Source organism: Procambarus clarkii, chromosome 3, assembly GCF_040958095.1.
Source record: "Procambarus clarkii isolate CNS0578487 chromosome 3, FALCON_Pclarkii_2.0, whole genome shotgun sequence".
NCBI lineage: Eukaryota > Metazoa > Arthropoda > Malacostraca > Decapoda > Cambaridae > Procambarus > Procambarus clarkii.
This window is the reverse complement of record NC_091152.1, coordinates 33346763-33360387: the sequence shown is the minus strand read 5'-3', so window position 1 is coordinate 33360387 and position 13625 is coordinate 33346763. Positions and strand designations below refer to the sequence as shown.

The 13625-nt window shown below is 41.8% G+C and overlaps 1 protein-coding gene across 1 annotated transcript in view; it reads left to right on the top strand.

Moving 5' to 3' along the window:
• Positions 1-13625, top strand: part of LOC138368215 (zwei Ig domain protein zig-8-like) — a 462959-nt gene that overhangs the window by 341021 nt on the left and 108313 nt on the right. Inside the window, exon 2 of the mRNA XM_069330737.1 lies at positions 7976-8091. Coding sequence (XP_069186838.1) covers positions 7976-8091 — 116 coding nt within the window. The remainder of the gene's footprint in view (positions 1-7975; positions 8092-13625) is intronic.

Here is a 13625-nt window from a genome sequence, read left to right as displayed (position 1 = left end):
CAAGTAAATTTAACAGGAGCCGTATTTGCTCCCGTGCCTCTGGTCTAGTATAAACAATGGCTGCCCTCCTTCCTCACTGACGCCTGACTTACATTGTCCAGATTTCAGAAAGTGATAGAAGGGTCACATTTACTCTACTTTAATATTGATAATTAAGTTAATTTATATAAGATGTTTTTATGATGGTAAAGTCCAAAGACTAATGTATTTAAGAATAATTCCCACCATAATAGGTGGAGAATATAATAGTATGTGGTGATGATATCCCGTTTTCTTTAGACGGTAATTCCACTACAAGTTACGTTTTCTATGGGTAACTTGTTGGTAATACAGCAGCAATTATTATCTGTCTGTATGATATATTTAATGGTGTCGGATTTTCCGACACTATGTGGGAATATAATAGTTGCAACGAATATGTTGTCAAATAGGAAATTGACCCTGTTTCAGAAGGCTGTAATAATCAATTGCAAAATTTTGTCTAAAGTGTGGTATTTGTCTCACAGCTTTCCCATAGACAAGAAAAGTGCTATAGAGATTGACAAAACTATTTTTAGATATGTATGGTATGGTAGATACCAGCCAATTAAACAAACTACCCTATGTAAAGGTAAGAAAAACGGTGGAATAGGAATACTGAATGTGTACCATAAGTCATTGGCAATCTTATGTGTTACTTTTAGGAAGGAGATAATGCAGAGGGATAGTGTAAATGCACTAGGACATTACTATTGTAAATTACGTGTTAGCTATTTGATACATATGCCAGAGTATACTGACCTTGCTTTTATTTCACCGCACTTCTATTCATGTGCAATTGATGTTCTCAGGCAGATTTGTAATATTGAAGGTTTTTTAATGATGAACAGTAAACAAGTGTTTGATGTTATGCTACCAAATGTAGTTCCTAGAGTAGAGGAGGCATATCCACTCTTTAGCTGGCAAGTAATATGGGCAAACCTTCATGTTAAATTTATTGCCCCAAAACAACGTGAGCTGTTGTATCGCTATATTCATGAGACCCTCCCTACTAATGATAGGTTGTTGATGTTGCATTAAGGACAACAATAGGTGTGACCAATGTACTGAAATTGAGAATAATATGCATATATTTTATTTCTGTAAGCAGAAAGTTGTTCTTGTAAACTGGATTAGAGACACTCTTAAAGATTTATGTGGACCAAGTATTAGAGTGGAGTTAATGAGGTTTTTAATGTTTCATATTGACATAAAATGCAAGAAAATTAGGAATACAATAATTATGTTACTTTCTGATTACATTTTTTGTGTGTGGATAGGCAGGCAGGAAGGTTACTCAGTAGACAAAATATTGAAGTTCTTGCGAGGCAGGATCAGGTATAACATTTGGGGTTTAAGGCTCATGCTCGGTGATGATATAGAAAATTGGTTTACTGAGGCTTATATAAAATATATATAAATGTAATATTTTCCCCTGTATTTTAATGTAAGTTTATTCTTCAATTTTTGTAACTCGTTTATAGGTAAATAACATTATATATATATATAATAACATTCAGGGTTTTCTAAAGATCTTGTTCTGTACTACTGAAACACTTGTTCACTAATAATTGTAATGTATAATTGCCTTGTAACACTTATGTATATGTAACTTATATTGTATTTTTTTAAATAAAGATAAAAAAAAAAATCACACAATCTGCGTCTCGATATTAAACCTATCCTAACAAGCCTAGCCTGAGGACCGCTTGCAGTACTGAGAGGTTTCGAAGCCTCGATCTCGCTAGTATGACTCACGGGATGCTCGCAAGCCTCCATCACCCACCACGGGGCCAGCCATCTCTCTGAACCATATATTGATAATCTGGCAGAGGATGCTGAGTCTGGAGATGAGGCGGGAGACGCTGCCAGCATCAGGGCGCTGGCTGATGAATACTTAGGACGGCGACAAGCACCGTGATTAATGGCTGGCGCCCTAGACGGCTTCAAGACATAAATTAAACACGTGTCGAACTAACGACGGGTGTTGGGGCAGGATATGTGTCTGCCATCCCATCTTCATGCCCAAACACCCGGGGGTATAAAAGACTTGGTCGGGGTACCCGGCGTTGCCCGGGGTCTGTCTCTCCTGTCATCTATTTATCTATCTATCAGTCTAAGTCATCTGTTTATCTATCCACTTGTCCATCCATTTCTCCAGCTGTCTATTCATCTATCCATCGATTCATTTGTTCATCTATTCATCGATCTTTTTTCGATCTGTTTCTCCATCTATCCTTCCTTCCATGTATCTTTGCAGAATATAATAGTTACTCCATTCGAATGTATGGTTCTTCAGTTTTCTATTGGAGCTGGAGGTTCAGAATATAATTTTCCTGCTTTATAGTACTGCGGCCTTACGTAATTTAAATAACAGGAAATGTCTGTTAGTTTTCCCGAGATCAATGAATAATGGTGTACATTTCTATAAGGAAAAAGTCTTTAATTTTCGTTATTAATTTCGCCGGTATCGTGGCGGGCAGTGCCAAAAACCGTTGTAGGGGTTTGAATGTGGCACTGGCACGCTGTTCCCTTTTGAATTCTAGCCACCCCGACCAGCCTATGATCATCCCCTGCCCCACACCATTCCCTCTGCCAATTTAGGTGAAGCTCGCCCCAAGCGTCTGGCCTCCAGCTTTGGACAGGCAAATAGACATTCTATCTCACAGTGCAAACTTTTCACTAGAATACCTGTAACCTCCATCAATATTTAACAGAATATACTCTTGCTAGTTCTTACTGAATATGATCACTGCTCAGGATGTAATGGGGTGGAAGTGGTGGGAATGGGCAATACTGTTGAAATTAGAGGTGTGGTGTGGGACAAATGAGGATGATTAGCTAGTGAATTAGAGGCTAGAGAGGCTGTTAGTGGCTAGAGAAGTTAGAGAAATGGACGGAGGGAGATAAGAAGCAAAAGTTGATGGAATAAATGAAATAAGAACAGTCGCGATGGGAGGCCAGGATGTAGGGGGGGGGGGACACGAGGGTCAGGGCAGAGGATAAATATAGTATTGAATGAAAAAATATTGTTGGTCGGAAAACAGAATATTGCAAGGAAAGTTAACTCTTGTAGATGAGAGAGAGAGAGAGAGAGAGAGAGAGAGAGAGAGAGAGAGAGAGAGAGAGAGAGAGAGAGAGAGAGAGAGAGAGAGCAATACTGTTTAGGTGAGGGGAAAGTTAGTGCTCGGAATGTTAGTAAGGAATGTGTTGTGAGGGGAGGGGAGAGAGAGAGGAAGGAGGGGTGAGAGAGAGAGGAAAAGAATGCGTGAGCTGAGAAACGCGGACCGAGGTTCTGGGGTGTTAAAGCTGCGAGGCTTTCCCTTCGTGGGACTCAAATGTGAGAAGGATAGGATGGTGTGACGGACGGTGGGAGGGAGAAGTGGAGCAGCGTTAAAGGTGAGATGGAAGGAGAGAGAGAGAAGGAGCAGAAAGTGAAGGTAGGGATACTTGATGTGTTGGGTGGATGGTTGATTTTTTGAGAGGGAGAGAATGGGTGAGGAGAGGACAAAACAACAATGTGTTAGGAGGGAGAGAAGGGCTGTAATGGGGCATAAGATTACCAGAAGAGGTTGAGCATGTTTATAAGATAAACATAGAGGAAGGGAAAGGTGAGACGGATATAATAACAGGAGTATAAAGATGTAAGGATGTGAGGGGTAGAATTACGGGCTATTCATGCCCGTGCCATCTTTTGGGTGGCTTAATCTTCATCAATCAATCAATGAGTAGAAAGAAGGCTGTTGGGCAGTAGAACTCCCAGAACCCCATCCAAGTACAATCCAGAAGAGGCTGAGTTAAAATGCTTGAAGGAACTGCAGGTATATGTATGTGTGTGTGTGTGTGTGTGTGTGTGTGTGTGTGTGTGTGTGTGTGTGTGTGTGTGTGTGTGTGTGTGTGTGTGTGTGTGTGTGTGTGTGTACTCACCTATATGTGCTTGCAGGATCGAGCATTGACTCTTGGATCCCGCCTTTCTAGCTATCGGTTGTTTACAGCAATGACTCCTGTCCCATTTCCCTATCATACCTAGTTTTAAAAGTATGAATAGTATTTGCTTCCACAACCTGTTCCCCAAGTGCATTCCATTTTTCTACTACTCTCACGCTAAAAGAAAACTTCCTAACATCTCTGTGACTCATCTGAGTTTCCAGTTTCCACCCATGTCCCCTCGTTCTGTTATTATTACGTGTGAACATTTCATCTATTTCCACTTTATCAATTCCCCTGAGTATTTTATATGTCCCTATCATATCTCCTCTCTCCCTTCTTTTCTCTAGTGTCGTTAGGTTCAGTTCCTTCAGCCGCTCTTCATATCCCATCCCTCGTAACTCTGGGACAAGCCTCGTCGCAAACCTCTGAACCTTCTCCAGTTTCTTTATGTGTTTCTTCAGATGGGGGCTCCATGATGGCGCGGCATACTCTAAGACGGGTCTCACGTAGGCAGTGTAAAGTGCCCTAAAAGCTTCCTCATTTAGGTTTCTGAATGAAGTTCTAATTTTCGCCAGTGTAGAGTACGCTGCTGTCGTTATCCTATTTATATGTGCCTCAGGAGTTAGATTAGGTGTCACATCCACTCCCAGGTCTCTTTCTCGAATCGTTACAGGTAGGCTGTTCCCCTTCATTGTGTACTGTCCCTTTGGTCTCCTGTCACCTGATCCCATTTCCATAACTTTACATTTACTGGTGTTAAACTCCAGTAGCCATTTCCCTGACCATCTCTGCAGCTTGTTTATGTCCTCTTGGAGGATCCTACAATCCTCGTCTGTCACAACTCTTCTCATTAATTTTGCGTCATCTGCAAACATTGACATGTATGATTCCACTCCTGTAAACATATCATTTACGTAAATTAGAAAGAGGATTGGTCCCAGCACCGATCCTTGAGGTACTCCACTTGTTACTGTTCGCCAGTCCGACTTTACACCCCTTACCATTACCCTCTGGCTCCTTCCTGTTAGGTAGTTCTTCACCCATACTAGGGCCTTTCCGCTTACTCCTGCCTGCCTCTCAAGTTTGTATAGCAGTCTCATGTGCGGTACCGTATCAAAGGCCTTTTGGCAGTCAAGAAATATGCAGTCTGCCCAGCCTTCTCTGTCCTGCCTTATCCTTGTTACTTTATCATAGAATTCTAAAAGGTTTGTTAGGCATGATTTCCCTGTCCAGAACCCATGTTGGTGCTTGTTTACAAACCCAATGCTCTCCAGGTGTTCAACAAGTCTTAGCCTAATTATTCTTTCAAGTATTTTGCAGGGGATGCTTGTCAGTGATACGGGTCTGTAGTTAAGTGCCTCCTCCCTATCACCTTTTTTGAAAATCGGTACGACATTTGCCTCCTTCCAGCAACTGGGCAATTCTCCCGACATAAGTGACTCATTAAAGATCATTGCCAGAGGCACGCTGAGAGCCTGCGCTGCCTCTTTAAGTATACACGGTGATACTTTGTCTGGTCCAACAGCTTTATTTGCATCCAGTGTTGTCAACTGTTTCATTACATCCTCTGCTGTCACCTCTATATCTGATAGTCTTTCATCTTGGGTAATCTCTTCTAACAAAGGGAGCTGCTCAGGCTCGGTTGTGAACACTCCATGGAATTTTGCATTCAGTACCTCGCAGATTTCCTTGTCGCTTTCTGTATATGCCCCTTCTGTTTTCCTCAGTCTTGTCACTTGGTCATTTACCGACATCTTCCTTCTTATATGGCTATGTAGTAATTTTGGTTGCTTTTTCGCTTTGACTGCAATATCATTCTCATAATTTCTTTCCGACACTCGTCTTATGTTAATGTAATCATTCCTAGCTCTGTTACATCTAATCCTGTTGTCCTCTGTCCTTTGTCTTCTGTACTTCCTCCACTCCCTCCTGCTTCTCACCTTTGCTTCCTGACACTGTCTATTAAACCATGGGTTATTATATTCCCTCCTGCTTTTTTCCTTTATTGTTGGAATAAATCTATCTTCAGCCTCCTTGCATTTCAATATGACTTGGTTCATCATACCTTGCACTGTTTTTCCTCTAAGTTCTTCCTCCCACTGCACTTCTACCAGGTAGTCCCTTATCCTTCTGTAGTCCCCTTTTCTGTAATCAAGTCTCCTTTCCCGGACCTCTTGTCCTTTGGTCACAATTTTAAACTCCATCATGTAGTCAAAGACTAGGACACAATGGTCACTAGCTCCTAGTGGTATTTCATGTTCCAACTGCTCGATGTCTTCTACATTCTGAGTGATAATGAGATCTAATAGGCTGGGCGTATCCCCTCCTCTTTCCCTAGTATCTTCTTCCACATGCTGTGTTAGGAAATTCCTGTCAATAACGTCTACCACCTTCGCTCCCCAGGTCTCTTCCCCGCCATGGGGATTCCTCGTTTCCCAATCTATCTCTCCGTGATTTAGGTCCCCCATGACCAGCAGCTTCGCTCTCATTCTATGCGCTAAAGTTGCTGCCCTCTGCAGTTCATCCATACATGTCTTGTTGCTGTCCTCGTACTCCTGCCTGGGCCTTCTACTGTTTGGTGGGGGATTGTAGAGTATCAAGATTACAATCTTCTTCCCATCCACTGTCAGAGTTCCATGTATGAAGCTCGTGCTTTCATTGGTACCCGGATTTTCCAGCTCATCAAACTTCCATTTCCGCTTTATTAGTAGTGCCACTCCTCCTCCCTGTCTCTGTGTCCTTTCTTTTCTTATCACCTGGTACCCCTCTGGAAAGATTGCATCCGAGATCATACCATTTATTTTAGTTTCCACTATTGCCACTATGTCTGGGTCTGCCTCACTAACTCTTTCTTTTATCTCTTCTGCTTTATTGGCTACCCCATCAGCATTGGTGTACCAAACCTTGAGACTCTTCTTGGAAACTCGGGTGTCAGAGTTCCCCCTTTCACCAGGGGTCTGGGGGGAACTGGGGGGTGTCTGGGGGGCAAGTGGGGGCTGTGGGGGTGAGTGGGGGGGGGTGCTAGGGGGGTGCCTGTGTGTGTGTGTGTGTGTGTGTGTGTGTGTGTGTGTGTGTGTGTGTGTGTGTGTGTGTGTGTGTGTGTGTGTGTGTGTGTGTGTGTGTGTGTGGGTGTGTGTGTATCTACTCGCCCAGTTGTTTAGTTTGCACATTTTTTAATTTGTATAAATAAGCTTCAGCGTTTTGATAAAGATTTTATGTAGCAAAGCCTCGCGTTCCTATCAGCACTGGTCTCATCAATCATAAAACTATGGATGAAGCTTGCGTCAGCAGCCTCATATCTGTGTCAGCAGCCTCATATCTGGGTCAACAGCCTCATATCTGCATCAACAGCCTCATATCTGCGTCAACAGTCTAATATCTGCGTCTACAACCTCATCTTGTAGCTCATAACATTTCCTCACTGATCCCAAAATAAAAGTGTTTTATTTAAGTGAAAGTGAAATGAAAGTGTGAACATCACTGGCTTCATTAGGTAACCTTCTTCCTGTTATGTTTAGATTTATTGCTTCTTATACTAAAATGTCTAATGTTTATTATTTGTATTATGACCCGTTTCACTTGAGAATGAAGTTGAAAATATAACATTACAAAAGTTATTTTTAGTCTTATAATGGCCGGACGGAGATGCGAATTGTTGATCATTTCAACATTTTCAAAGGCCGAGTAGAAGTGAATATAATCTTGCTTGTACAACCTAATATTACAACCTATCCTCCTGTTTATATAGTACTTTGTGTAACTGTGTGGACCATCGTACATATATGTACGTACTGGACAATTAGGTAGTAGAATGTGGTACTATTATTCTTCTTTCCAAATGCCCATTACTTCAATAATACGATGGTGCACACCGTAGCTATAAGTACTGTCTAAAACAGGAAGATGGTCTGGAATATAACCGAGAGAGGGAAGTGTGTCTTATTGACATCCAGTTATTGCGACTGACTTAGCGTGCACACGACCATAGCCTCATGACACACAGTAATAATAGAGGTTTCCGGCGCAGGTTGGTGCTCGTGGGTGGCGGGTCCGGTCTTCGTGGAGTCTCCCGCCAACGTGACGGTGAGCGAGGGCGCCCACGCCTTCCTCCCCTGCCGGGTGGCCAACCTCGGCGACAGATCCGTGAGTATATGCTCACTTCTCAAACTGTTTATTGTGCGCGAGGGATTTTGCTTCAACCAGTTGACTGGAAAGTTGAACGAGGTGTAAGAGTGCTTCAGTTGGCTCTGATAACCACTCTTCAGTCTTTTACTCACGATATCTCCTGCAGATAGAGATTATCTAGCCTTACAATTTGGTTAGGAAATATTTACCTGAATTTACCCGAGAGCCACTAACACTCTAGTAGCATCGACAAGGACAGGAAGCCGGCGGCCTGTCAAACGGCCTCCCTTTCCCATTCCTACTGGTATCGGTCGACACAACTGTTCATGGGAAATAAGGAAATAATAAATAATCTGCACTAACCTATTTTGAAGGGGGAAGGGATCTCTCCTCACTTTTTAACAACTCATTATTATAGATAAAAAGAGATGCAGTTAAATTGGCCAACAATATATCTTTGTTTAATATTCTTGAAAAGTAGAATGGAGACTTTAAGTTTTCTTGGTCTTCAATATACTTCAGGTTGTATATAAGATTACTTCTCTACTCCAGTGGAATTCTCTTGAGTGTGATGGAACAGTTATACTCAAGGATCTAACTGTCTTGGGGCCTTAGGCCAAAATAGTTAATGAGCCCATCCTAAACAGGCCTAACTAAAGCAACAACATCGAACGCATTATTTTTGTTATTTGAAGGAATTTTGAAAGCTTTGAAACGAATGTCAGCGCAGCTTCTTTCTTAGATTTTAATTTACGTTTTGAGGCTTTAAACATACAACAAAACTATGTAAAGTACTTTTAACATGCAACAACATAAAACAGTATTAGTAATTATTAGGTCTCGCTTCTCGGTGTATTAACTTTTTTTTATTAATACATGAGGTACATCGGCATTAGTGCAGCTGCCCTAGACTATATGAAGTGGAGTATAGTGTGTCAAAAAAGCTAACTAGGTGATGCTAAAAAAATCCCCATCACACAGGATGGTTAGTCATACAGAGGCATGTGATAGGCAGTCTGCACTGGCAGATTCCGGATGCATTTTTGAGGATATCATCAACACAAGATTTAATAGGGTAGCAGTGGTAATAAAAGTCTCCATCTCGCAGGATGGTTAGTCATACAGGGCCATGTGTTTAGTAGCCTGCACTGGCAAATTTTGGGTATACTGTGAGGATATCTTCAAGAATACAAGACTGAATAAAGTAATTGCAAAGCTCCAAGTACCTCATGCCAACTGGTCTGAAAGGTCTGATAACTGGCCATTCGGTGCTGTAGTGCGGGAGATCATGCCGCAGTTCCTGCTCACAGAGTTTGCACCTGGAGTGCTCAGGATTGGGAGATCCGTCACCTGCATCCACCTGTCAAAAGTAACGGTGTATTCACACAGTGCTTTAGTATTGGACTATGTTCAAGCCTAACGCATACTTGCTGATCAGTAAACTACCTAAAGTATATGTGCTTATACTTTAGCCAACAGACGCTAGTGTTCACTCCTAGTTGCACCACACTAGACCAGCCAACAGACACTAGTGTTCACTCCTAGTTACACTACACTAGACCAGCCAACAGACGCTAGTGTTCACTCCTAGTTACATCACACTAGACCAGCCAACAGACGCTAGTGTTCACTCCTAGTTACACCACACTAGACCAGCCAACAGACGATAGTGTTCACTCCTAGTTACACCACACTAGACCAGCCAACAGGCGCTAGTGTTCACTCCTAGTTACACCACACTAGACCAGCCAACAGGCGCTAGTGTTCACTCCTAGTTACACCTCACTGGACTATTAAAACAAATTTTTTACTCGCATTTAAATTCTTTCGATAAGGCTTCAAAATGTAAATTTTCCGTCAGATGTAAAACCTATTTTTTTTTAGGAAAGAATCTTTATCATACATATATATATATATATATATATATATATATATATATATATATATATATATATATATATATATATATATATATATATATATATATATATATATATATATATATATATATATTGGTGTATACTGGCAGCAGGTTTTCTTTCAAACATGTTTCATTGAATATGACCGCATATTCTGTATTTATTATTTTCTGGTTTAGGGCTTCTATCCCTCTAACTATTTTCTTAGCATCAGGGCTTAATTGAAATAGGAGTTCTCCAAAACTCATTTTCGTACTTTTAAGGTGAAGAAAAGAAGTGATTTACTATAGAGTGTATTACACTTATTTGTATAATTTGCACGACGTTTCGAACCTCCATGGTTCATTCTCAAGTGAACAGATCTTACAATACTAGTTGATTTTATACCCGCATTAGGTCAGGTGATAATACAATGAAGGTGAAAACATGGGGGGATACATAAGGGATAAACATAGGGGCTGCAGAAGGCTTATTGGCCCATACGAGGCATCTCCTATCTAAACACAAAGATTAATCCAGTGTAATTGCCTGTTATGTTGGACATTGTCTTCTGTGTTGGCATCGATATGTTCTTGTCTTGTCCTTACTCTCATGGTGGGTAGAGTAAATAGTTCCGTGATTTGGGTGTTCATGGTAGGTCGCTCTATTCTTATGTGAATTGCCTCAAGAATTTGTAATCTTCTTGAATCTTGGGTTTTGTCTATTATGCAAGTATTCTTGTTCAACATTTCTTTTGTTAGAGTAATGTCATGGGCTTGTCTCATGTGATTCCTAGGGGCACCAGATTGAAGATGGCATGTCAAACGCCTCGTCAGCTTGGTCGACGTCATACCTATGTACTTACATTGAAGGTTACATCCTTCGTGGGGGCAAGTGTACATGTATACAACGCTTGACTGCTGTAGAGGGTTCTCCGTCGGCTTCGGGCTGTTTTTGATAAGGAGTTCGGAAGTCTTCTTGGTTTTGTAGAATATTATCAGGTTTATGTTTTGGTTAGGAGTAGTGCTTTTTACTCCTTTACGGATTATTTCTTTCATTATTCTTTCCTCTTTTATATGTTCACTGTGCATGGTTGATTTGTAATATAATTTTATTGGGGGTGTTGTGGTTTCTGTTCTAGGTTCTGAATTATACCAACGGTCCAAGTGTCTTCTTATAGCAGCGTTTATTTCCACGTTGCTATATCCGTTGTTCACCAATACCTGAGTTACTCTTTCAAACTCTCTACTCACGTTGCTCCATTCAGAGCAGTGGGTAAGCGCCCGACGAATATAAGCATTGAGAACACTGGCTTTGTATCTTTGGGGGCACTCACTTCTACCGTTCAGGCATAATCCTATGTTGGTGGGCTTGGTATATACGTTGGTGCTTAAAGAGGTTCCTGTTTTTGTTATTAGTACATCCAAGAATGGCAGACTGTTATTTTCACTATTTTCATGTGTAAATCGGAGTACTGACTCTCTCTCTAGGTGTCTTTTTAGGTCAATTAGTTCATCTGAGTCTTTTACTATTACGAATATGTCATCTACATAACGGCAGTATACAGTTGGTTTTTGTCTGCTACTGAAGACCCTATCTTCGATGGTTCCCATATAAAAATTAGCAAATAAAACTCCTAAGGGGGAGCCCATTGCTACTCCGTCTATTTGTAAATACATGTCTCCTTGTGGACTGATGAAAGGGGCTTCCTTTGTACATGCTTCGAGAAGACTTTTCAAGTGTGGCTCAGGTATGTCTAATTTGGGGGTGCTCTCGTCTCTGTATACTCTGTCCAGTATCATTCCTATGGTTGTGTCGACTGGGACGTTGGTAAAAAGGGATTCAACGTCCAGGGAAGCGATGATTCCATCGGGCTGGGTAGATTTGATCAATTCTAGGAAGTCTGCTGATGATTGTAAACTAAACTTACTTGGAGTGTATGGAGTTAGGAGTTCATTGAGTTTCTTTGCCAGGTGATAAGTTGGGGTTGGTATTTGGCTGATTATAGGGCTTAGTGGGTTACCTGGTTTATGCGTCTTAACATTGCCATAGGCATATCCTAAGCCATAGTCGCCTTGAAGTTTATTGAAATGCACACTACCTTTCTTTGCGTTGATTGCTGTAATTGTTTTGTTTACTTTCCGCTTAAGGTCTTCTACGGGGTTCCTCGTGATTCGTTGAAATTTGGAGTCGTCACTTAGGATGTCGCTAATTTTGTTCATGTATTCATGGGTAGGAATCAATACATATGCTGCTGTTTTGTCGGCTTTTCTTATTGTTACGTCTTTCAGATTTTTTAGTTGTTTCGCTGCTTCTTTGAGTCGTGGGGTTAAGATTGTAGATGAATATGTTCCTCGTTTTTTCCCTGCTTCTGCAAGTAGTTCAGCTTGAAGTGTGTCAGTGGTGATGACTTTTTTGTTGTCTTCTAGCTTATGGATATCGTCCAGAAGCATTTCGATTTCCAGGCGTTATATATATATATATATATATATATATATATATATATATATATATATATATATATATATATATATATATATATATATATATATATGCGAACAAGCCTGAATGGTCCCCAGGACTATATGCGAATGAAAACTCACACCCCAGAAGTGACTCGAACCCATACTCCCAGAAGCAACACAACTGGTAACTACAGGGCGCCTTAATCCGCTTGACCATCACGGCCGTAAAGGAAGTGATAGCCGAGGCTATTTGAGCCACTTCCCCGACGGCAACTCGGATGGTAATCTTGGGCATAGCATTTCACCAAATCACCTCATTCTTTGGGGCACACGTGAGGAACACAAATGCGAACAAGCCTGAATGGTCCCCAGGACTATATGCGAATGAAAACTCACACCCCAGAAGTGACTCGAACCCATACTCCCAGAAGCAACACAACTGGTAACTACAGGGCGCCTTAATCCGCTTGACCATCACGGCCGTAAAGGAAGTGATAGCCGAGGCTATTTGAGCCACTTCCCCGACGGCAACTCGGATGGTAATCTTGGGCATAGCATTTCACCAAATCACCTCATTCTTTGGGGCACACGTGATTTGGTGAAATGCTATGCCCAAGATTACCATCCGAGTTGCCGTCGGGGAAGTGGCTCAAATAGCCTCGGCTATCACTTCCTTTACGGCCGTGATGGTCAAGCGGATTAAGGCGCCCTGTAGTTACCAGTTGTGTTGCTTCTGGGAGTATGGGTTCGAGTCACTTCTGGGGTGTGAGTTTTCATTCGCATATAGTCCTGGGGACCATTCAGGCTTGTTCGCATTTGTGTTCCTCACGTGTGCCCCAAAGAATGAGGTGATTTGGTGAAATGCTATGCCCAAGATTACCATCCGAGTTGCCGTCGGGGAAGTGGCTCTAATAGCCTCGGCTATCACTTCCTTTACGGCCGTGATGGTCAAGCGGATTAAGGCGCCCTGTAGTTACCAGTTGTGTTGCTTCTGGGAGTATGGGTTCGAGTCACTTCTGGGGTGTGAGTTTTCATTCGCATATAGTCCTGGGGACCATTCAGGCTTGTTCGCATTTGTGTTCCTCACGTGTGCCCCAAAGAATGAGGTGATTTGGTGAAATGCTATGCCCAAGATTACCATCCGAGTTGCCGTCGGGGAAGTGGCTCAAATAGCCTCGGCTATCACTTC